This window comes from Natator depressus, chromosome 1 (assembly GCF_965152275.1).
Source record: "Natator depressus isolate rNatDep1 chromosome 1, rNatDep2.hap1, whole genome shotgun sequence".
NCBI classification, from domain to species: domain Eukaryota; kingdom Metazoa; phylum Chordata; order Testudines; family Cheloniidae; genus Natator; species Natator depressus.
Window position 1 is genome coordinate 203,067,384 of NC_134234.1, and position 24,135 is coordinate 203,091,518.

General features: G+C 45.6%; 2 protein-coding genes across 4 annotated transcripts in view; one reads left to right on the forward strand and one right to left on the reverse strand.

The window, feature by feature from the left end:
• The first annotated feature begins 4,014 nt into the window (after positions 1–4,014).
• Positions 4,015–12,103, forward strand: NDUFB4 (NADH:ubiquinone oxidoreductase subunit B4). Its single transcript, XM_074974746.1, has 3 exons — positions 4,015–4,275; positions 9,650–9,796; positions 11,688–12,103. The coding sequence occupies exons 1-3, from the start codon at positions 4,078–4,080 to the stop codon at positions 11,748–11,750; spliced, it is 408 nt and encodes a 135-aa protein (XP_074830847.1). The 5' UTR covers positions 4,015–4,077; the 3' UTR covers positions 11,751–12,103.
• A 3,680-nt stretch (positions 12,104–15,783) lies between these two features.
• HGD (homogentisate 1,2-dioxygenase) overlaps positions 15,784–24,135 on the reverse strand; it is a 43,031-nt gene continuing 34,679 nt past the window's right edge. For all 3 annotated transcript variants that reach the window (XM_074974681.1, XM_074974673.1, XM_074974692.1), the window contains 5 exons: positions 23,798–23,922; positions 22,951–23,055; positions 20,096–20,222; positions 16,820–17,001; positions 15,784–16,082 (listed from right to left, as the gene is read on the reverse strand). In XM_074974681.1, coding sequence (XP_074830782.1) covers positions 15,951–16,082; positions 16,820–17,001; positions 20,096–20,222; positions 22,951–23,055; positions 23,798–23,922 — 671 coding nt within the window. In that variant the 3' untranslated portion in view covers positions 15,784–15,950. The remainder of the gene's footprint in view (positions 16,083–16,819; positions 17,002–20,095; positions 20,223–22,950; positions 23,056–23,797; positions 23,923–24,135) is intronic.

Sequence of the window (24,135 nt, forward strand, 5' to 3'; positions counted from 1 at the left end):
AGGCACCCCCTTGTGGTCAAACAAGGGCATAACAGGCTCTTTCCTGGCACCGTTGACAGTTGCTCCAAACCCACAATGGTCTGCCCCTCTCACAACTCAGCTCTGCAGCCACATCATGTATTTCTGTCCACCCTTTTGGGATATAAAAAGAGTCCAGCACCAGGGTAGCCCTACTGGTTATGCGAACAGTCTCCAGACCTCCCCTGGGTCAACTCTGACAGAGTTACTGGCATAGCGCATAGGGGAGAAGCAGTAAATATGATATAACTTTATTTCAGTAAGGCTTCTGACAGTCCCACGACACTCTCATAAGCAAATGAGGGAAATTCAGTCTAGATGAAATTACTATAAGAGGGGTGCAAAACTGGTTGAAAGACAGTACTCAAAGAGTAGTTTTCAATGGTTCACTGTCAAACTGGGAGGGCATATTTACTGGGGCTCCACAGGGGTCAGTCCTAGGTCCAGTACTTGTCAATATTTTCATTAATGACTTGGTAATAAAGTGGAGAGTATGCTTATAAAATATGCAGATGATATGAAGCTGGGAGGGGTTGCAAGCACTTTGGAGGATAAAATTAGAATTCTGAACGATGTTGACAAATTAGAGAATTGGTCTGAAACTAATAAGATTAAAATCAAGAAAGACAAGTGCAAAGTACTGCACTCTAGGAAAAAAAAATCAAATGCACTACTACAAAATGGGAGCAAGTTGGCTAGATGGTAGTACTGCTGAAAAGGATCTGGGGGTTATGGTGGATCAAAATGGAATAAGAGCCAACAATATGAGGCAGTTGCAAAAAAGGTTAATATCATTCTTGGCTGTATTAACAAGAGTGTTGTATGTTAAGACATAGGAGTTAATTGTCCTACTTGCTCAGCACTAATGAGGCCTCAGCTGGAGGATTGTATCCAATTCTGGGCGCCACATTTTAGGAAAGATGTGGACAAACTGAAGAGAGTCCAGCAGAAAGCAACAAAACTGATGAAAGATTAAGAAAACCCGACCTATAAGGAAAAGTTAAAAAAAACTGGGCATGTTTAGTCTTGAGAAAAGAAGACTGAGGGGGAATCTGATAAAAGTCTTCAAATATGTTTAGGGCTGTTATAAACAGGATGGTGATCAATTGTTCTCCATCTCCATTGAAGGCAGAAGTAGTAGTAATGGGTTTAATCTGCAGGAAGGGAGATTTACATTAGATATTAGGAGAAATTTTCCAGTTGTAAAGATAATTAAGAGCTGGAACAGGCTTTCAAGGAAGGCTGTGGAATCCCCATCATGGGAGGTTTTTAAGAACAGGTTAGACAAACACCTGTCAGGGATGGTCTAGGTTTACTTGGTCCTGTCTCAGCACAAGGAACTGGACCTGATGACCTCTCAAGGTCATCTAGTCCAGCCCTACATTTCTATGATTCTGTGCTACATATTACCAGAATACAGTATATTCTCACTACACTGTGATATACAACATGTAGCATCTTCAAGCAAATGGTTGGATGGAGCTAGATCTGATACTACTACAAAGCCTCCTAAACTATCAAGACAGTTGGGGGATTCAGCAGGTGGTGCTGTGCTACTGCAGATCACTAACTTAAGGGGTGCAGTGGCTTTGGAGGTGCTGTCTACATCTTGTGGATGAAAAGTAAAACTGATTATAAAGATCCTTTGACATTTTTGACAAGAGTTGGGATCTTAACTTCGGTGTTTATCCTGGCCAAATTCTATCTCCGGTATTTAACAGTACAAGAAAATACTACAGTATTCTGATATAAGGCTCCAAAACACTGAAGCTGACAATAATGATACTACAGTATTTGGACGCATGGCATACCACAGCATTTTTTTAAATGGCATATGCTATCTGCTTAAATCCCCCTTGTAGCTTCAATTAGATACAGTATTTTCCTTAACTTCCTGGTCATAAACACTTGTGTGCTGTTGCTACTGTCTGTTAAGTAGCTGCTGTGTGTTGCCCCAGAGGTTTCAGTGATGGGTGAAGTGATTCTGTGTGCACTATAGTGTAATTTATAATCAATTTAAAATTTCAAAATGCTTTGAGATCCTTCAGAATGAATATAGCTGCAGTCTCTGTGGGTTGTTGCTTATTCACGACAATATTATAAGGATGTCTGGTAATGAATTCCAGAGGGTGGGGGTGTCTCATAATGCTATTTGTGAACACTTTAGTGCATCATCATGGTGTGTCAACGCATCAGTGATACTATTTACCACTATTACAACTATTAACTAACCTCACAAACCCTCTTGTAATAACCCATGTTTCACAGATAGGGAACCTGAACCATAAAGCAACTTGCCACAGGTACCCCCGTCTTGCAACCCTTACTTAGGTGAAGTCCCACTGAAATAATTCTCCCATTAATGTTATGTGCCCCAGCTTACTCTCATGGGAAGATGCCAAGAATAGAAGCTGGTGTGCTGCCTCTTGGTCCTGAGCACAACAACCTGCATGAGACCAGGGTGTGATGCACAGGAACAGGGCAGTCCCTACCAATTATGGTGCCCTAGGCAGCCTGAGCACCTGCTCTCCCCCGCCCGCGGAGGGTCTGGGCTGTGCTCAAGGCCTGCGGGGCCGGGGAGGCAGGAGCTGTGGGGGGCCACTTTGGGGGGCCCCAGAGGCCCAGAGCGGCCCGGGGGGATTAGCAGTGGGGAGGGGAAGGGCTAGCGCCAGTAGCAGAATGACTCGGCCCCAGCCTACTCCGCTCCCCACGCCCCAGCCGTGTGGCTTGAGGGAGGGGGGCCCGCCCCGCCCGCACTCACCAGCGGTGGGAAGTGGAGCTACCCGGCCCCAGCCCGCTCTGCTTCCCCCACCCTGGTCCAGCCGCGTTGTTTACGGGAGGGGGAAGGACTGCCCCCTGGGAGCTGGCGGAGTGGAGCGGGCTGGGGCTGGGTTACTCCGCTTCCCGCTGCTGCCGGTGGAGTGCAAGGTCGCTGGGGGAAGAGGTGGAATGGGGGTGGGCCGGGAGTGAGGCAGGGGGGAGGAGTAAGAGGCGGGGCAGAGGAAATTGTCCCGGGCCCCACATCCCCATAGGGATGGCCCTGCCCCTTGCAGTGGGCACAGCCCGCAGGGGGACCAGCGGGGGGATAGGGCTGGCCGCTGGTGCTGACGCATATGCAGCATGCAGCTGCCTAGGGCACTATGAAGTTTGAGGCAATTTGGTGCCCCACATGTCATGGTGCCCTACGCAGCGGTGTAGTCTGCCTATGCCTAGGGACAGCCCTGCACAGGATGGAAGGGACAGGAATGATCATTATTTCCTGGCTCAAGTCACCTGCTCTGCATCAGAGTTCGGCAGGGGCCGGGGTTGCCAACTCTCGCAAGTTTATCCCGGACCTGAGTCTGACGCGGCTATGGAATATTTCTCTTTAAGCCAGGTTTCAGAGTAGCAGCCATGTTAGTCTGTATCCGCAAAAAGAAGAGGAGGACTTGGGGCACCTTAGAGACTAACCAATTTATTTGAGCATGAGCTTTCGTGAGCTACAGCTCACTTCATCGGATGCAAGATGCAGCCGCTGGAATCAGACAGTTGCATGGGACTCTCACACTTTTTTTTTTAAAAAAGAGGAAGCTCCTAGCCCCCGTGAACGCAGAGCAAGAGCCGGGGCCCAGGACAGGGATTTCTCCTAAGGACCCGGGAACCAGAGGGCAAAGAAACAGTAACACCCGCCTCTCACCTACCCCCCTTTCACCAGCAGCGCTCGAAGCGCCTCCCGGCCTGTCGGGGGAGGGGCTCACAGGCCTTGGGGCGCTGGGCCCGCGGCCCCGTGACTGGCCCCGGGCACACACTGGCGGGGCCTGGCGAAGCACGAGCGGCTCCCAGCTCTCCCAACCCCCGGCTGCTCCCGCTCCGGCCGCCGGCCGAGGGGGAGGGCGGGGACCGTCCCGGACGCTGGGGCGTTTGCTGCCGCGCTCCCCCCCAGCCCAGCGCGAGGCTAGGCGTCGCTTAGTAACCATAGCAACGAGCCGCGCCGCGCGCCCTCCCCCGCCCGGCGCGGCCAGTACTTCCGGGGTACAGGTCACTTCCGCTCTTGCGCGGTGCGGGCGTCTCTCAAAAAAAATGGCGGCGCCCTCTTCCTCCTCGACCTCCGGCTACCGGCAGGCCCCGCTGGCCTCGCTGCCCCGGGAGCTTGACCCGGCCGAGTACAACGAGTCCCTGGAGAAGCGCCGGGCCGAGGCGGAGCGTCTGGCGCTCCGCGCCCGCCTCAAGCGCCAGTACCAGATGCAGCTCAACGACCCGCACCGCGTGGAGCTGATCGTGAGTCCGGCCGCGCCGCGCCCCGGCGACGGGTCCCAGCGCGGGGAGGAGGGTCCCGCTGCCCTGAGCCCCGGGGCTCTTCTCTGCGCAGCTCGGGGCTGCCCGCGGGGGCGCGCCGGGACGGGACCCGCCGTGGGGCTGCAGCCCGGCCTCTGCCTGCGACCGCCCTGCCGCATTAACCCTCCTACCCCGGCGGCGGGGCTGGTCGGCAGCGTGTCCTGGGCCTCCCCCAGAGCGGCTCCGGCTTGAGCTCTGTCAGCGTCCGCGGCGGAGCAAGTGCCACATCCTGGGGCCCTGACCCAGAGCAGCCCGCGGCGCCCACCTGCTCTGCGTGCGTGTAACGTGGGGAGCTTCCTTCCGAAACCGTGCCCTTGAAGTGGGGCCGTGGTTCCCCCCTGGTGCCTTGTGCCCTGATCTGTGTGGCCTGCCCATGCTCTGCAGGCCCTCTGCCTTTGCGCCTTTGGTGGCTGCTAGCAGGGCTGCTGTGTGCTGACTAGCAAGTCCTACCACAGTCCCCACTTGAATAGATTGGAGAAATGGTCTAAGCCCAGTCACTTTTACTAAAGGTGTCAGGTTACACCAGTTTAGCAAAAGAACTGCTAGACTAATGTAAAACTTCACACCTACTTAGCTAAATCAACACAACATCACAACTTTAGTTGAACCGGTGCAAAGCTGTGTGTAGAGCAAGCCTCAGGTTCTGTCACCTGTGCGATTAAAAGCAAGCTGGGTGCAGTCAGGTCAACCCCATTGTAGCTTTCATCAATTCCTATTTTAGACTTTGATAATGGATTGACAGTTCAGGAGACTATGTCCAGCAAAGCTATCAACCCATTCCTGCAGCATTCTATCCTGGAGGAGCTGTCCATGGCCCCTTCTTTAGATGAGATTACTAAGGCCATTGAGCAGCTGTCCACAGGCATCCAGGCCCTGACAGCATTCCACTGGAAGCATAAACATGTGGCGGTACCCACCTGATCAGGAAACTCACTTTTCAAGACTGTATGGGAACAGGGTACCTTGCCCCAGGAATATAAGGATGCTTTCACAGTCCATCTAGACAAAAGGAAGGGGATGTATATCTGGCTATGACAATCTTTGTGGCATTTCACTGCTGTTTATAGCAGGGAGGATCCTTGCACAGGTTGTCCTCAATAGGCTCATCTGTCACCTACTGAACTTAGTGTATCCAGAGTCACAGTGTGGCTTTCATGCTGGCGTTGGCAACATGGACATGCATTTTGCAGCCTGAAAAATGCGAGAGACGGTTCAGGAACAGAACTATGATCTTCGGCATGGTGAATTGCAAGGGCATATGGAAACTCCTTCATAAATTTGGTTGCCCAGAGAAGACAATTGCTGTCCTCTGTTCATTTCATGATGTCGGGGTGATGGAGTGTTGGAATTCATCAGAAGCCTTCCATGCCACCTATGGCACCAAACAATGGCCCAAGTCTTCTTTACTATTGTCTTTTCAGCCACACCTGTGTTTGACAGAAGGGTACATATCTGGTTCAGGTTGGATGGGGGTCTAGCCAATCTAAGTGACTCAGGGCCTGCACCAAGGTAATCAAACAGCTATTAAGAGAGCTCCTGTTTGTTGATGACTGTCCCCTCATTGCACACACGCTGATGGCCATTAATTTATTGTGGACCTCTTTGCTGTGCCTCAGAATGCTTCAGTTTCACCATCAGCCTGAAAAAGATGGAGATTATGTACCAGCTAGCATCATGAGCGCCGTGATCCCTTCATCACAATTGACAACATGCCACTCAGTTAGCTCAGGAAATTCTGATGCCTGAGTAGCACACTTTCCAGCAACACCATGTTGGACAATGAGATCGCTCAGCTCCTGGCAAAGGTCAGCCTGGCATTTTGCAGGCTCCTTAGGGAGCATGGAGTCTGCCTCAGAACCAAGGTAAAAATCTACCCCACTGTTGTACTCACCTAACTCCTTTATGGCTGCAAGACGTGGATGCTCTACCAACACCACATCAAACAGCTGGAAAGCTTCCACCTTGGCTGCCTAAGATCCACCTGCAACATCAAGTGGCAGGACAGAATCCACAATACTGAAGTCCTTGAGAGGTGACAAATCCCTGGCATCAAGATCATGCTCATCAGGGCTCAACTTCATTGGGTCAGACATGTGTCTGCATGGAGGTTTCCCGTATACCAAAAGCAGTGCTCTACAGCCAGCTGAGCATAGGAGCCCATTCTAAGGGTCAGCTTATCCTCGGATATAAAGACACCTTGAAGGCCAATCTCAAAGCATGCAAGATAGACATTAAAACCTGGGAACTTGTTGCGCTGGACAGGCCCAGATGGAGAGGTCTGTGCCATAAGCCTGTGTTCGCTTCTGATGAGCGGTGTGTGAGCTCTCTGCTGGAGAAGAGAGCACATCGTAAGGACAATGCCTCTAACTCTTCGTGCCCCCCCCCCACAATAATTACACTTGTAAGACATGCAACTACGTTTGCAAATTCAGGATTAGACTTGCTTCCCACTGAGAAGCCATAAAAATAAATTCAGAACTCAAGTCAGCACTAGCTGAACACTTATCCGTCAAAGCAATGGGAGAATCCATCCCTTTTAGGCACAGAAAAGGGCTGTCTCAAATTCACTCATTTTCACTCATGTCCCTGCCCCATCTCTTGTGAACTCAAGAAGACTTGAAGATTGCCTTTTAAGCCTCATTCATGTTTTTATTTTTAGAGGCAAAATGGTCAAGAAGCTAAGATGTAGAACAGGGAATAGTCAGACCTGTGTTCTCTTCCTGGCAAAGCCATTGATCCTTTGTGTGACCTTGGTCATGTCAGTACACCGCTTTGTGTTGTAGTTAAGTGGACAAAACAAATGTAGAGGGAATGAATGTCCAGTGTTATAGAGCTGGTGTCTGAGCAGAGGCTAGAACGCTAGTTGTTGACTTCCAGTGGACTGTTCTATCCTCTAGGTGATTTGTCTCCTTCAGTAAGATCCTTTTCAATAAGAGTGTGGGTTAAAATGATAAACTGTGTTTCATTGGCTATATATCATAAACCACATAAATACACAGCTGTTACCTAGCTCTTCAGCTTCAAGATGGCTGTATAAATGTGAACTAATGAATCCTCAGAGCCCCTTTGTGGAGTAGGCTGCCTCTTTATGAATGAGCTTTAACAAAAAATGAATTTTAAAATAGTTCTCTGGTTTCTATATAAACCACCCCTGCAATGCTGGGAATTGAAACCCCAAAGCTTTGAGAACCCAAAAGTGGAACTAACAAGTTTTAGCTTCACCCTCTGATGCTGAGAGTAATGAAACAGGTAAATGCATTTATAGTGAAAAGTCAGTTGGACTTTAATTTTTCTCTGTTTTAACTAGAATTCTCATTTCCCAGAGAAGGCTGGCTTAGGGTTGGCAAGCCAGTCAGTTGACTGCCTATTATTTGATCACTGTCAAATATTGTCAGATATTCCAACAAAAATGACCTGATGTAGGTGGTGGTCTACCTTTTTGGTTACATCATGGTGCCATTTGTTAGCAAGCCTACTTAAATGTCTTCATTCCTCTCTTTACTACATACTAATGACACTTGTTGTGGGGGTCGGAGGTAAACTGAAAGTTGAGCATCTTGAATTGCTAGAATCTTCTAGAACAAACATGCATACAGTGTGTATCTTTGTGGATACCAGGCCACTACTGTACGTGGCAGTTTACAGAGCGCATTGAATAAGTTAAGCAGGGTCCCTGCCCCAAAGAGCCAGCACTCTAAAGTGATTAGACAAACATACGGAAATTAAATCAAGACGGGAGTGGGGGAAGGAAAGAAGGGCTCACAGTCATTAAAACTTCTCCTGCAACAGATGTACAGCCAGTAAGCCTCTCCCTTAATAAACAAAAGTATCACTGCTATGGGTCAATAAATAATGCGGCTAATATGAAAACTGCTTTGGCTTTGTTGATAAATATGTATCCACGCCTTCTGTGTTATGGATGTGCTGCTGCCTATACAATGCAGCTTTTCACTGGTGATACTAAAGATCTGACAGTTTCATCCGCACAGAATAAGCCTTGTCATACTCAGTGGGTATCTTCTATTAAATGTCTCAAAGATCTTCATGTATGCAAGAGGGCTCTTCAGTCAGCTACTGTTGAAGAAGGGGTAATTGGCTTTCAACCCCAAGTAATCCATACTGAGTTTCTTGATGACTATCTTTTGGATGCCAAACTCAAAACTATTTCACTGTTTGAACTGTAGCTCAGTCCTTGCAGAATACAGAAAATGATATTGCTAAACTGTGTGATGCAAAGAACAGTTTCTGACTGTTAAAAAAACTTATTTGTAAGTGGACTGGTTCAGAAGTCTCACGACAGCTGAAAAGAAGAAAATAGACTAAATAATATCACAGAAAAATCAAGTCATCACTCACATGCATAATGCTGCCTACCTTCTTGATCCACGCTTCCAGGGCCAAGAGCTTTCTGATGATGAATTTTGATTCAGCTTGTGATGTTGTGGCTGTGCAAATTGTAAAGGCTATATAAACAGACAAACAGTTCTGATGGAGGTAGCAAATTTTAAAGCAAGAAGCAGCCTGTTCAGTTGTAAAACAATGTAGAGTGCAATTCCAGAAGTTGAATCAAAACAGCTTGCTCCTTCATCAGAGTGGAGAGAGTTGTCCTCCATGTACTCTTAATTACAGTGGCAGAAATGTTTCGTACTTCTGTGTATGACTGCATGTCCAGAATGAAATTGGTTGGTTTGAAAATCATCCATTCAACAACCAGAAATAGACTGAAGACTTACACTGCTGGGAAGCTGGTAACCATGTATCACAATTTAATATTAGAAGAGAAAATGGCAGAAGAAGAGGAAGAAGAAGCAGTTGAAGCTGACAAAGAAAAAAGATAACAGAGCAAGATGCTTGAAGAGTTGGCCTGCTGCCTGCCTTGCATAAGTGCAATTAAAAGTGCCTTTCTTCCTTTTATAGGTGCTGGGGTTTTTTTTTTTTCTGTTTTAATTTAATTTCTTTTGTCACTGGTCAGTCTAGAATAACGTTGTTCACATTTAAATGCTAATTTACTGTTGCTAAAAAGGTTCAGAAATTAATTTCATTTGGCATTTTTCTGAGTTAAAATAACTGTTTAAGTAAATTATATGTTGTAATTAGGCATAAGTAATGGTAATCCTATTGGAGATCATGAAGTCTGACTCCTTTTAGTTACTGTTCTGATAAACTAGTGCGTTTAAAATATTTGACCATTTTTAACATTGTTTCACTGGCCAACTGACTACTTGTTTTTGAATCAGTCAAATGTCCAACCCTGAGCTTGCTAATGTTCATAGTTCTGCAACTTAACATTGTTCACTGTGCATTGCCTTCAATTTAGGAGGATCCTGCCATGCTCCGTTGGACCTATGCTAGATCGTACAACATTTACCCCAATTTCCGGCCCTCTCCGAAGACTTCCCTGTTGGGTGCGTTGTTTGGGTTAGGACCCATTTTCTTCTGGTGGTATGTCCTCAAAGCTGACAGAGTAAGTTTGTTGACTAGGCATGTACAACTTTAATAAAAACAAAGCTATAATGTATGTGCATACATGGGGGAGTAGCTGAGTAGAACACCTGTTCCTGAGGGTAGAAAACTAGTGCAGGGAGGACTACCCCAAAGCACTAGGGACTGATTGCATCTTCTAAGAGTGCTGTCTTATGCCCACAGATGTGGGTGGTTTTTGTTTGGCCAAGGGGCTTGTTTTTCTTCTGTTGTAAGAGGGCTCGTAATATCATTTATGTAAGCAAACTGCAAGAGAGGTTTTTAAGAATAATTAGCAGCTAATTGAGTTTTAGAACACATGTATTTTATCTGTCAACTCGTAGATGACCGAGCTGGCAAGGACCTTCTGGACGGTTCGTTCGTTCGTTTTCCTCTATCCCATGAAATAATTTAGGGAAGGTCTCTCTGTTAATCTGATATATTTATTTATTTATTTTTAGGAGCTGCTACCTTAATCCCTCTCTTGCCTCCGAAAATTGGCACTGTAAAATTCTGACCAGTGTTAGAATACTTCCAATATGTTCAGATTTTGGGGAAAGTGACATCTAACGTTTAACCAAAGCTGCCACTGATGTGAAAAGCTGTTGTGTATCTTAAAAAAGGAAATAAAACCCTGATTGTCCTGTCAAATCTCTGATTGGGAAGAAGTGCAAATTTAAATTACCCATAATTTTTTTTTTAAAGGGACAGTATCTTGTAGGTGGAGTCCAAAATACAGAATTTAAGTTTTTACAATGAGGAGTCCGGTGGCACCTTAAAGACTAACAGATTTATTTGGGCATCTGAAGAAGTGGGTTTTTTTAACCCACGAAAGCTTATGCCCAAATAAATCTGTTAGTCCACTGGCACCTTAAAGACTCCTTGTTGTTTTTGTGGATACAGGCTAATACGGCTACCCCTCTAATACTAAGTTTTTACAGAACCTGTTGGTGGATTGTTATGCAACTTCAAACACTTTTTGGTTGAATATGAACATCCCCTGCAGTGTCTTGCAATCCAAATGCTTCAGCATTCGCCAGGCACAGGAAACTGTAATATGAAATTGGCTGAATATAATCAAAGCCTGCACACGCTGATGGGATATTTAAAGCTTTCAACTTTATCACAAAATAGTTCTGTGGGTTACCTTGCCAGTTCCTTTATGGAGGGAGGCAGCAAATTACCCCCTTTCTCCAAAGTACTAAGGGTGTAAACACCAAGATGGGAGGTGATTGGTTCTGGTTACTTAGATTGTCCCTACCCCAAAAAGTTGACAGTCTCTCTGTTCTGTTTGTACTGCACCTAGCACAATGGCGTCCTAGTTCATGACTAGGACTCCTGGTTGCTAACACAATATAAATAATAAGGTGGTGCAAGGTGATATAATGAGGGTGAAAAGTGGACAAAGAAAAATGTAGGAAGAACATCAAGTAATTTTTTTTTTTTTTTCCTGACAGTGAAATATATTAAACTGTTGGTTATTCACCCAAGTGAAGGGGTGGAAGCCCCATCAAGTTAAGATGTTTTAAATTAGTCAGGACAAAGCCTTGGAGAGAATACATCATAGGGAACGGTCCTCACTGGCTAATGGAAGTGGGATAGATGTGCCTTAATAGAGGTTTATTCCATCTCTGTCCATCACTTTGTTTATGAGGGGATGAGCCACACAGCTGCTTCTGCATTTGGATGTATTGCATTCCTGGCTGATGTGCACAGGGGAATGACAGGATATTTTGTCCTCACAGCTGTTTCTAGAGTGCTGTTTAATTGGTGCTGTCTCTAGCTTCTGTGCTTAAGAACTAGTGAGCCCTTTCTCCTTGAAGATCAGTCTGTGCCATGGAGCATATCTCTTCTTTCCACAGGATAGTGACTTTTTTTTTTCCTTCTCAATATAGGATCGTAAAGAGAAACTTATCCAGGAAGGCAAGTACCAGCGACCATTCGCTCTCAGCTCCTAAGTCCCTGGGAACTGGATGTTGCAGTGCTGCAGTTGGGCTATTCATAGAAAGCGCTGTGTATTGTACATTGATGAAAAGACTAATCCTCTATCACAATAAACTTTATATTAGTCATAGGATCATGACTTACTGCAGAATCTTCTTGTCTAAAACTGAAAGCAATCGAATTACAGATAGAATGTATAAGAATTTTTAAAAATACATTACTTTGTTCCCTTGGATGCATGTTCAGTGTTTCCATTTAATCCATGAGACTCACATGCCTCTGTCTAAGAGTAGCCTCAGGATGAATTTTAAAATGTATAGCTAAATTAATTAAAGCATCAAGTAAGTCCAAGAAATTATCTGAGTGGCTGTCTCGTTGTGTTTTCAGAATTTGTCTTGGACTCAGTTTAGTTATGTAGTTGTATTCACTGTAATCAAATAATGGGCAACTTCTAACTTCATATTTTGAACAATTCATTAGATGGGCTGAGCAGGTTAGAAAACTGCCTGGCTGCTTTCTCTCAGAGCAGCCAGCCTCACATTAAACCAACTCAGATTAATTTTTTCCCCAGTAAAACAGAAGCCTGTACTCTGGTAAATTTCTCAATGATTTCATGGGATCTCTTCTTGCATAAGGATTGCTGGGTCCAACTCGGCGTGAGCTCAGAACTTTCACATTTTGACCAACCACACTTTCTCATTCACAGGAACCCCTGAAGTAGTGAGACAGGAAATAAGATGCAGGTTCTGTTCCCATTTGCCATTGACTCACTGTCATTTCACCTCTGCTCATTTTTACAGAAGGTAAAGAGGACACCTCATGAGGGTTTTGTGAACAAATATGTGCAAAGTCTTTTTAAAATCTATGGATAACGGTGCTGCTTCAAAAACAGCTTAGTTACAGGGCATGCTGAGGAAAAGAAGTGGGTTTTTGTGCCTTTTTGCTTCCTTACATTGTGGACATAAAAGGCCTGAAAAGAGTGTCTTTTCAGCATATTCTTTACATTAGAAATACAGGTGTAGTTGGCCCTGGATGACTTGAGAACTAATAGGACTCTGAAATCACAAATACTGAGTGAGTGAAAATTGAGAGGAATTGACTTTTTATAACTTAGTTTTTTTGTTTGGCCTCTAGATGCTATCACCCCAGTCTAAACAATAGAAAACACTTATTTGATTTAAACACTTGAGAGAGGCCCTACAGCAAGACCAGACTTGATGCCCTTGATATTACTGAGGTAAAACACAAGCAAGAACACACTTGTGCTGCTTCTTCCTGCAGCAAAAAGGAGCAAGTCCCTTGCAGTCTCCTTTGCCAGAAGTGGCTGAACGTGCTTTTACTTCTCTCCCTTTCCTGCTCCTGTTACACAGCATTCATGCATCAAAACCCTGCTCTTCTGAGATTTGTAGTATTTCCCATTTTGACAGAGGTGAAATCTGTGCTCTTCTTCCTCACTGATTAGCAGGCACTGGAGCTGTTCAGCAGCTATGCAGAGCTGTAGCCTGGCTCCAGTCTGCTCCTTAGTTTATTCTCTCTGACCCAGCTCCCTCCTATGTTCTCCAGCTAGGTTAAATAAAGCAAATGCAGATTGTTCCCTTTCCAAAACTCTTTCTACAACAGACTCCCCCTCCCAAATGACATAAAAAAATATAGCCGTGGGTCAGTGAAAGGAAAGGTATGAATGCATGAAGAAAGTGGTATTTAGGGAAAAAGATTTGTCCACAGTGCTTGTCTGAGCATGCTAAATGATCCACCACCTGCTGCCACAAACTGATATCATCTCTCGGGACCCATTTCCTCAGCTAATTGGGCCTTCAGTTGCCACATGTAAATTCTCCCTTGCAGCTGTATTTGTTTCAGGCCAGCTGTACAAATTGCTCAGTAGGGGTTGCAGAAGAATATGATGCCTCTGGTCACTCGAGGAGGGAGCATTTCCAATTGGTTTGCTAATACACGTGCCTTAGCCCCTCTCTGCATAGCTCAGAGGGAATGAGGTTACTCCCCATTAACTGGAGTTTGGTGCTTGGAGCTAGACTGGCCTGTTGTTTCTTTTTCATTTTCAGAGTTCTCCAAGCTGCCTTTTCAGTTCCTTGTGAGGAGCACATTGTGCTGCCAGAGCTTGAGTTGTTGCCAGGCTGCAGTTGAGGTGGAGATATTAGAAAAGATATTTCCGATCAGAAATTTGGGGAGGAGAGTGAGAGAGTGTAAAAACACCTTGTTGCATGCCTAATTTGCCCATAACTTCCAGTGTCAGCGATAGAGATGTGCCTATAGCTGGGGAGTTTCAAGCAGGTAAATAGTCTATGGCTCTCATGGGTTAGCCCTGCAATGAGGGAACAAAAACTTTCCATTCAGTCCCTAGAGCATTTTGGTTTAGGGTGTGTCTATGCTTGAAAGTTAATGCTGATTAAGGGAGGGTATGAATTTAAAGTACAGTAGCGATTCCTGAACAATGCCATGTGTGGACACTCATTCCAGAACAAGAATGCCTTGTTCCTGGCTTAACCCACTTTCAAAATTAATCTGGAACAAATCCATCTGTAGACAAGTCCTTAGTTTCACCCTGGGCTGGTTCAGTGAATTGAATCCTTCGGGCAAATTGATTGTTGGTAAACGGCCTTTTCTGAGTTTTCTATTTTAGCACATGTGCTGCATGGTGGATATTATGTAATAATACTCTGCATGTACAAAACATATTCTAGCCAAACATCTTGCACAGGGTCAAGCTCATTGTTGGCAGTGACTAAACAAACAAAACCCGTAGGTGTCCTGATGCCAAATCCTGTGCTCTACGCACTAGACCATTTACATCTCTCTCTCCCTCTTCTGGCAAATAAGTTGTGATATGTGTATGCCCCTCTTCTCTAAGTAAGGCGTGTAAATTATTGCTGTCAAGGGGGCTTGTTAAACTGCTTCAATCCCAGATATGTGCTCTGGGTTCTCCTCTTGCTCGTGGACTCAACAAATCAGGCTTTGTCTACATAGGAAAATTGTACTGATTTAACTGAATTGGTTTAGAAACAGATTTAGTTAAATGGGTGCAACATCTTGTGGGGGCATTTGTTTGGTCTGCATGTTCTCCAGTAATTGGTAAAGAATCAAGCTAAGCTGCTATAAGGTCCTCCCTACAAAGCAATGGGGAGTCAAGGTTGTAATAACCAATTCACTGCATGTTAAAAGCCTTATCCAATGAAGGGGGGAGGGGCTTGAATCTGGGGTGTCCCATATTCTGGGTGAGTACCCTAACCACTAGGCTAAGGTAACTTGTCTTTTTTCCTCCCCCCCACCACCTGTTTTGGGTGGAGTTCGGCAGCCTCTGAGCATGCCTACCTGGTCACACCCCGCACACAATTTAGGTGGCCAAACACTTATCCCTCCTCCAATTCATGAATTGCTCTGAGGCTTAGGCAAGAGAGATGCCTAGAGGGAGGCAGCAGTACACGGGCCCAGTGGCAGATACTTATGTGCCTAGGGAACTTTGCCTGCAAAAATTCAGACACTGAGTGAGTTTAGGCACCTACAGGGTTCAGCAGCAGCCAAGGAGTTTTGTGCACCACAGTGGTGCCTAGAACTGAGGTTTATGTGCCTAGGTTGCTTTGTGGATCCCATCCTGAGTGCTGACAAACCCAGACAAAAGTTGCTGGGAAAGGATAATGTGTTAGTAGGTGCTGAAGGTTGGGCCATGTGTCATTGGAAGGGTAACCTTCCCTTGATTGGCAGTAGGTCTGCTGGATTTAAGACTGGACCTGGCTGGTTCCTCTAACTCCTATTCTTTATTCTTACCCTCTTGCTGAAAGATCATTCCTTGAGTATTGTTTAATAAATCGTTGCTCCTGAGCATCCCCCCTGTGAAAAACATGTCATATTTTCATAAGTGTCCTGAGAGAGGAAGTCTACCACTCTCTCACTTCGGTACAAGGCACAGATTTCACCCCACCCCACCCCCTGGGGGAGTCCCAAGGCCTGGGCATTGCAGCTCTGACACTTTAACTGGATACCTGAAAGCTCAGAACTGGGGGGGCAGTTCAAGGCTAGATACGCAGGTTTGCAAGAGTAATTCATTTAATCAGTCGCTGTTGGAATGGCTGCAGTGCAATGGTGCTCGCTGCACTGACAGATGCTTGCTCCTTTGCCAGCCCTTGCCCCTGTAGGTATCATTGATTGTTTCCCATCAGTGTGACAGGCCTGAGTGCGCACAAGCAGTTCACTTTTGTTTACTTGCAGCTAGGATTAAAATGGCTTTTCAGCAGTTCCCAGCACTTGTAGTAGGTCTTATCTAGACAGTTGGAGGTCTTGAGGCCCCACGTGGTAACAGCCATGCTGAAGGAGGACTCGAACATGAAGGCCTGTTGGGAACCACAGCAAGTATATTAGGGCAGGAAGGAGAGGAGAGAATACATGCATAGTGATCATGCTTTATTAGGTATACACAGAAAACACAACAAAGGTCCAGTGTTGGTCAGACTCTAGCTCTTAGCTTCTCAGTTTGGGGAGGTTCCCAGCTGAGGCCAGCCTAGCATGACTCCTATTTGCTCAGTCAAGGGGAGAAAGCTTCCAACTAAGACCACTAAAAGTGTCCATAATGCCCATGGAGATGTCCCATTGCAACGCTGGTGTTTGGCAGGTCCCAAAAGGGATTTTGGAACCTGGGAACATCCTGGAAAATCAAGACCATCCAAGAAATCTGGGACAGGGCCTGCTGGAGGACCATTTTCTAGAGCAAGTCATTGTTAGGCCTTGGCTGGTCTGAGGAAGTGGGGGTGGAGGGGAGTGTGCTTTTGTTCCAGAAGATAAGGCCAGAATTTCCCAAAAAGCTCAGCTCCCCCTTTAAGCACCAAATTAAGTGGCCAGATTGTCAAAAGAGCTCAGCACGTTGTGTCACAATGGGGGAGCTGAGCACCTGTGAAAATCCAGTGCCAATTTTGGCCGTTCAGCTCTTCAAATCTCTCCCTGGGCACACGTCCAAGCCGGAGAGCAAGGGTCTGAGCTGCGCTTCCGAGAGCCACGTTGGCAGCATGTTGTGCTGCTGCTAGAGCGTTTACCTGGCCAGGCAGTCATTTTACGTGCTCTGCAGGGCTCTTACCATGGTCCCTTCTGCAACTCTCTCGGGCGCTAGCCTGGCTTTGCTTGCCTTCTCAAAACACTCAGCGTCTGGCCCATGGGGTGTCATCATGCTGTGCAGGCTGCCCCCTCCTGGCTGGAATCCTTCTTCCTTCGCTTCATAGCGCCCTTTGATCAGCCCCATGAACTCGCTCATACAGTTCCCTAGAGGAGTGGGGACACAGCTGATGTTACAGCGCAACACCGTTTGCAGTCATCGCGGCGTGGCGGTCACCCCCTTGAAGATCGCACACTGAGCAGGGCTGGACCAGCGCAGTATTTGGATGAGTGACCTCCAAACAAACGCAGGGGTGATGCAAGATGTAGTGTTGGTGATGCAGTATGTGGTGCACTTAGGGCTGCTCTACATGCAGGTTTTGTACCACTACATTTCTATGGATTCAGAAACCGATATAGTCAAAGCAGTACAACCTGCTCGGCTGGATGCAGGTAGGTAAGGAGTTCATACTGTATACCAATATAAGCACCTTTAAACCAGTATTACTGCGGCCACACTAGGGGGTTGCACTGCTTTAATTATATTGGTACTAAAACTGTGTAGAGAAGCCTATACTACTACTTGTGTTTATAGGCACTGTTTATAGGCCGCAAAGCGCTTTATAAAGGAGGGTCAGTCTTAGTATCACTCTTTTGGAGATGGGGAAACTGAGACAGAGATCTGAAGTAACTTGCCTTAGGCCACACAGTAGGCTGGTACAGAGGCAGGGACAGAATCCAGACCTGCTGATGCCCACTCCAGTGCCTTATGGATTAGGTCATATTGCTACTCATTTTTGTACAAGCTCTGAGCCACTTGTGTACTCTCACATCTTGTGACATTGTTTCATTCTTTTATACTCACTCTATTTTCTTGGTCATAAAAGTCCAATCTCTCTCTAATGGTTATGGGCCAAATTTTGACACCAGTACTCATGATGAGTACTAGTCCCACTGAAAGCAACGCAGTAAGCTCTTCTGGAATAAGGGTTGCTGAATTTGGCTCTTGAATTCTCATTAAGGTATGGTCTCGTCTCTCTAAAGTATGTATTTTAGTCCCAGTTCTGCAGACAACTACCACTTGTCATACCCATTCACCTCGAATGGGTTTACTCAGTGTAGTTAGTTAGTGAGCTTGACTACACATTTTTATAAGCTCAAGCCATATGGTGGTAGCTGTGTTCTTCACATTTCCATTTGCATCAGCAGCGCATCCTTTCTTCAGTGCAATTCGGGGATGAAGCATTCAATTACAAAACTACTTTAGCAAAAATATAGGTAGCCTATATCTGCAAGCAACTGTTCACTACTACTCATTCTTAATCTGCAGTATCGTGTGTATGAATGGTTTACTGAGAAATTTTTCATATAAATGGCTCATGAACTGCATTTAGGAGGCACAGGGTATTACACAGAAGTGTAAGATGTTACATAGGTGTGGCTAAGGCTGTAAAATATATCATAGGAAGGCTGGCCTAGCAGTTAGGACACGGGTTTGGGACTTGAAATGACCCAGATTCAATTCTTGGCTCATCCACAGACTTCCTGTGTGACCATAAGCAAGTCACTTACTCCACCCTGTGCCTCAGTTCCCTATCTGTAAAATGGGGAAAACAGCACTTCCCCCCCTGAGTGGGGTGCTGGGAAGACACATACATTCCTGATTCTCAGACATTTGGATACTACAGGGATGAGGGTCATATAAATACCTTCAAAGACAGAGAAATAGTGTATGCCCATGTAATAAAAGCCTCTATATGCATTCATACATAGGAGAAAGTTAAGATTGTGTGGGAAATCATAACTTTGCCACTTCATGATCTGAGTACCTAACTGTGCAGCCTTCATGTTCTCTGAATGCAGGTTTTTGACAGGACACAAGAACTGACAACGATAGTTCTACAGGTAAAAGACTAGATCCCATGTAAAATGTATGAGAAAGAACTGCTTAAACTCATTATCCCTCTACAGTGGTGCTGAGCACCACAGATTTCAATGGGATTTGAAGATGCTCAGCATTTTGCAAGACTGGGCGCTTCCTAAGCCAATGTAATATGTTCAGACAGCCAGGTTAGACACTATCATTCCACAGGTGAAAAACAATCCTATAAATATGAACTTAGTGTTTCTCAAACACACTCTGAGTGACCTGGGATAATTGGTGTCCAGCTGTTTTCCCTTTCTTTCATTATTTGAAATGAGAGCAGGGCCAACCAACAAGGAGCAGACAGTGATGGTGGCGAAGGGTTATTTTTCTTCCATGATGTAGTCACCTGCCACTAAGAACAGGACTGAGAAGGACATTGGTTCCAAATCTCTGCCTGTAAGCGCCCCAGATATTGCTGGGGTAACAACAGCACCACTTTCCAACTAGATACCCATGAAGTGGTGAAGAAGGATGGCCTTATGGTTATGGCACTGGAGAGGAGCTCAGAAGATCTAGAGTCCAGTCCCTGTTCTGACACAGACTTCCAGTGTGATCTTGAGCAAGTCACTTAACCACTCAGTGCCTCAATTTCCCATCTATAAAATGGGAATAATATTTGCTTCCTCCCACCCTTTGTCTCTCTTCTCTGGTGCGATGGTAAGCATTGGCGGGCAGGGACTATTTATAGGGTACATCTACACTGCAAATTAACATGCAATTATAGCTTGGGTAGGTACACCCATGCTTGCTTTAATTTAGGTAGTGCAGCTAAAAATAGCTGGGAAGATATGGAGGCACAGATTCCGGTTTAGGCGGCAACCTGAATACATATCCACGGTCCCCCGTGGGGTTGTACTAAGGCAGCTAGCTTGCACTGAAGCCTGGGTCACCATGTCTTTACTACTAACTACTACTGTTACCTGCTCTACCTAGATGAAAGCTGGTGTGGGTCTTCCTTCCCATGCTACACTCACAGATTCGCTTGCAATGCAGACATACCCTTACTAAGCATTTGCACAGTGCCAGTACAATGGGGACCCAACCTTGGTGGGGCCTCTAGGTGCTTCTCTAATACAAATAAATGTACGTGTGTAACCACAAGCCATGTCACCTCCTGTACAGTTGTCCTCAGTTGCTGTAAATGGGGACAGCTTTCCTTTGGTTCCTGCCCCAAGAAAGACTGGCTGGCTGCAAATGGCCCATGTTAGCTGAGTGAGAGGATGCAGGCAAAGCCATCTTTCTCCTTGTGGCTCCTGTGGAGAACAGGAAGCATGGTTTGTTTGACCCCCACCCCCGACCCACTTCTCAAGGGTAACTGAGTAAGGGCAGACATACTGTGGTAATAAGGTGGCCGGAATGTGTTGTTAGCCACCCCCCATCGGGGTGGGAAGATGACAAAGTCAGCAAGTGCCACTCCAGGTCGGGTTGACTTGGCTGTCAAGACAGTGAAAATAGATGGGTCCTACAAAAAACAAAACAAAACAGGATGGCAAATCAGAAAACATGGCTAAGTTCAGACCTGTCAGTTTAGCTGCATCCTGTGAGCCACACCTTCCAATTCAGCCTCTCACCCTCTGAAACATTTTCACCACCTGCATTTTAGAAGAGGTTTGGAGGGTGAGTGGGATTTCTTGGCTGGTGTGAGGCCACCCATGCACCAGATCCCATTCTGGGCATAGGAGGAAGGAGATGCCTCCTCATTTGGCTGGCCTAGAAGAGCTCTAATTCTTGTCTCTCCCATGACAAGCACTCTGCCACCCCTGACCTTCCACCATCTTGTCTGGGTCCTGCTGATTCCCTCATATGACTGCAGCACTGACTGCAGAGAGGAAGAGGGGCTGTCCTGAGCCCAGAATGCTGCAGCACGTCCTCATCCCGCAGGGAATGCTGGCTTCAGAGGAGACCATACAACTCTGCTCCTCTCCTTTCCCCCGAGTGACCCTACTATCGCAAAACACAACATTCCCAATAAGTTCCCAGAATGTATGGGGGACAACTTTTTGTTTCAGAAGGTGGAGGAAGTAACCCCGGGAACAGCCATTTTAGACTTGATTCTGACCAACAGGGAGACATTGGTTATGAATCTGAAGGTGGAAGGCAATTTGGGTGAAAGTGTTCATGAAATGATAGATCAGAAATGATAAGGAAAGACAGGTAAGGTCCCATGGGCAGAAAATCTCAGGGAAAGAGGAATTAGGAAGTTTCTCAAAGAGACAATATTAAAGACACAACTGCAATCTATCCTGATGTGAAGGAATGATAGGAAGAATAATAAAGAGGCCAATATGACTCCATCAGGAACTCTTTAATGATCTGAAAATCAAAAAGAAATCCTACAAAAGGTGGGAACATGGATGAATTGCTAAGGATGAAAACAAAAGAATAGCACAGACATGTTGGGGACAACATCAGAAAGGTGAAGGGCCAAAATGGGTTACATTTAGCAAGAGACATAAAAGGCAATAAGAAGAGGTTCTTTGAGTACATTAGGAGCAAGAGAAAGACTAAGGAAAGTGTAGGGGGAAAGAGAGCTAATAACTGATGACATCAAGAAGCCCAAAGTGTTTAATGCCTGCTTTGCTTCAGTCTTCACTAAAAAGGTTAATAGTGATCAGATACTCAATACAATATTAACAACCAGAAGGAAGAAATGTAAGCCAAAATAGGGAAAGGACAGGTTAAAAAATATTTAGATACATTAGATGTATTCAAGTTGGCAAGATCTGATTAAATTCATCTGAGGGTTACTTAAAGAATTGTCAAAAAGAAAAGGAGTACTTGTGGCACCTTAGAGACTAACAAATTTATCTGAGCATAAGCTTTCGTGAACCACTTCATTATAGTGACTGAACAGTTTACACTTGATAACTGGTTTGGAAATCTGAGGGTACGTCTACACTACCCGCTGGATCAGTTCCTAGCAGTGATTGGATGCCTGTGGGACTATATTATCTCAGTGTCCCATATTACCTACTTCCATCTCCTTCCTCTGGCTGTTCAAATTAAAAGGTCAGAATCCTGCCTGGGACATCTTCATACCCACACCCATTGAAGCAGATTTCCGATGACACAAATGATGTCTGGAACTATGCACATCCTATTATAGCTGTTACTCTGTCTTCCCCACCCTGGCCTGCTTGTTTGTCTCATCCACCTGTTATGTCTTGTCTTTTTGAGCACAAGCTCTTTGGCACTGGGACTGGCATTTTTTATATGTTTGTACAGGGCCTAGCACAATGGAGTTCAACCTGATTGTAGACTCCAAGTACTCCGACAACAGAAATGTTAAATAATAATAGTAATTAATAATAACTATATAATTTACCAAAAGACAGCTGTGGTCCAAACGCAGCAGGGACACACAGTGCTGTCAGTGACATGCCTGCTGTAAGGCTGTCAAAAATCAGGAGTAAGTGGTAAACTAGACTAAGTCTGATCAATTTAGCAAGTGTGGAAAAGGACTGTAACTTATATTCCCCCTTTTACCTATTCAAGGTATAACAGGAAAAGCAACAACCAGGAGGGTGTAAGATTCCCTGACGTAAGGCCTGAGTTCCCAGCCTGTTTCACCAGCTTCACCCAGTGTTTCAATGTAAAACAAGTGTAGTGGATTGGAGAATTGGGCCCACTCTGTGTGGGAACTGTCTTGCCTTGCACAGCCCTGTTCAGTGCTTTCCCAGCTGTTCTCAAAGAGACTGAACGTCACAGGTGCTTGAGATGCCAATGTGGTGCAAGCTACACAGACTTTCCACTGACATCCATTTTCTAATTCACCAGTTACCTGCTGTGCAACTTACACTGCCATTTACACCACTGCAGGATTTGGTCCCCAACTCCAAGGATTTACAGACATTTGGCCTGAATTAGACTTTGGCCTTGTGGTGTGGCAAGCAGAAGACTAGATGAAGAGGAGGGGTAGTGTGTGGCAGGAGACTGGGCAACAGGAGTGTCCCAGGTTCTATTTCCATCTCTGCCATTGATACATTGTGTGGCACTGGAGAAGTTAGGTCAACATTTTCAAACTTAGGTACCCCCAGTGATGTTCCTAAATCTATATTTAGGCTCCTAATAAGAGACCTAGTTTTTCAGTGGTGTTGAGCACCCACAGCTCCCAATGGCTTTAGATTTCATAGGCGCCAATTTCATTGCTCCACCTCTTACATGCCTATATTGACAGCCTTAGAACTTACCGCATGGTCAAAAGCAACAGAATTGATGACCATAAAGTTATCCAGATTGTATTTGTATGGTGTGTAGTTCCCATGCCAGGCCACCACATTGAATGGGGAGAAATCCTATCAAATCAAGAAGAACAAAGGCAGCAGAGGATTATCCCCAGCACTCTCCAACATGCTGCTAACATACAGGGCACTGCTCTGTTATTCAAAATGCATTTAGTGTTAGTAAATGGTGCTCTGTTGACAGCTGGAGGCCGAAGCCCCCTGTGTGTCCATAGAACAGGTACTGCCTGGGCAGTGGCAGGGCACATTCCTCCTCACCATACCCTGCCAATGGGCCTCAGCTCTGCCCCATCTCTAGTGATGAGAGGGGAGTTCGGTGTCCAAGGCCCATTTACTCCTTGGCTTCACTGCTGACGCCACCCATAAGGAAATAGTTGTAATGGTAATTTTTTGTGTCAGGAACACCTGCCCACTAGAAATTAGACCAATGCCCTCCCACAAAAATACACTCCTGTCTTTTCACATAGGCCACTGAATAGCACTTGGAAGCAGTGAGGTAAAAATCATCACCTAGAGGCAAAGAATCACTAACTTCAGAGTCAAACAATTCTTTAAGAAACATTTACTATGGACAGAGAGCATTTTAGCTGGAGGGAGAAATGTGCCAACAAACAATGGGCTCAATCCTGCTTTCATTCAACTCAAAGGGAGTTTGGCCGCTGACTTCAGTGGGAGAAGTATTGGTCCTCAAAGTTATTTGCCATGTTGGTAAATAGTACATCCTACAATGTGCACTTATAACTAATAGAGCTTCAGTGTGATCCAGTCTTTGTGAAAAGGATTCTGATTTCCTTACCTGTTGGGCTGAAAACAACTTGCCCTGGTACTTGTTGATCACTGTGTAGCCACCTGCTACTTGGCAATCTTCATACCAGGCAACTGGCACTAAGAAATCTCGTGGGTTAGCCAGACCATTGGCCCCTCGGGTAGAAAAAAAGAAAGCAGCAAGATTCTGAGTGATGTCTTTACAAAGTGGGGACTGTTGTCCTTCCCTGGTTATACCGGTGTACTTTTGGACTTTGAATGACTTTAGAGGCACTTCACTGTACTCCATAAAGAGGCTCATTGTTCTCAACAAAACTATTTACCTGTAATCCTTACTCTCAGACAGGGGTCACTGTTACACGCTCTGGC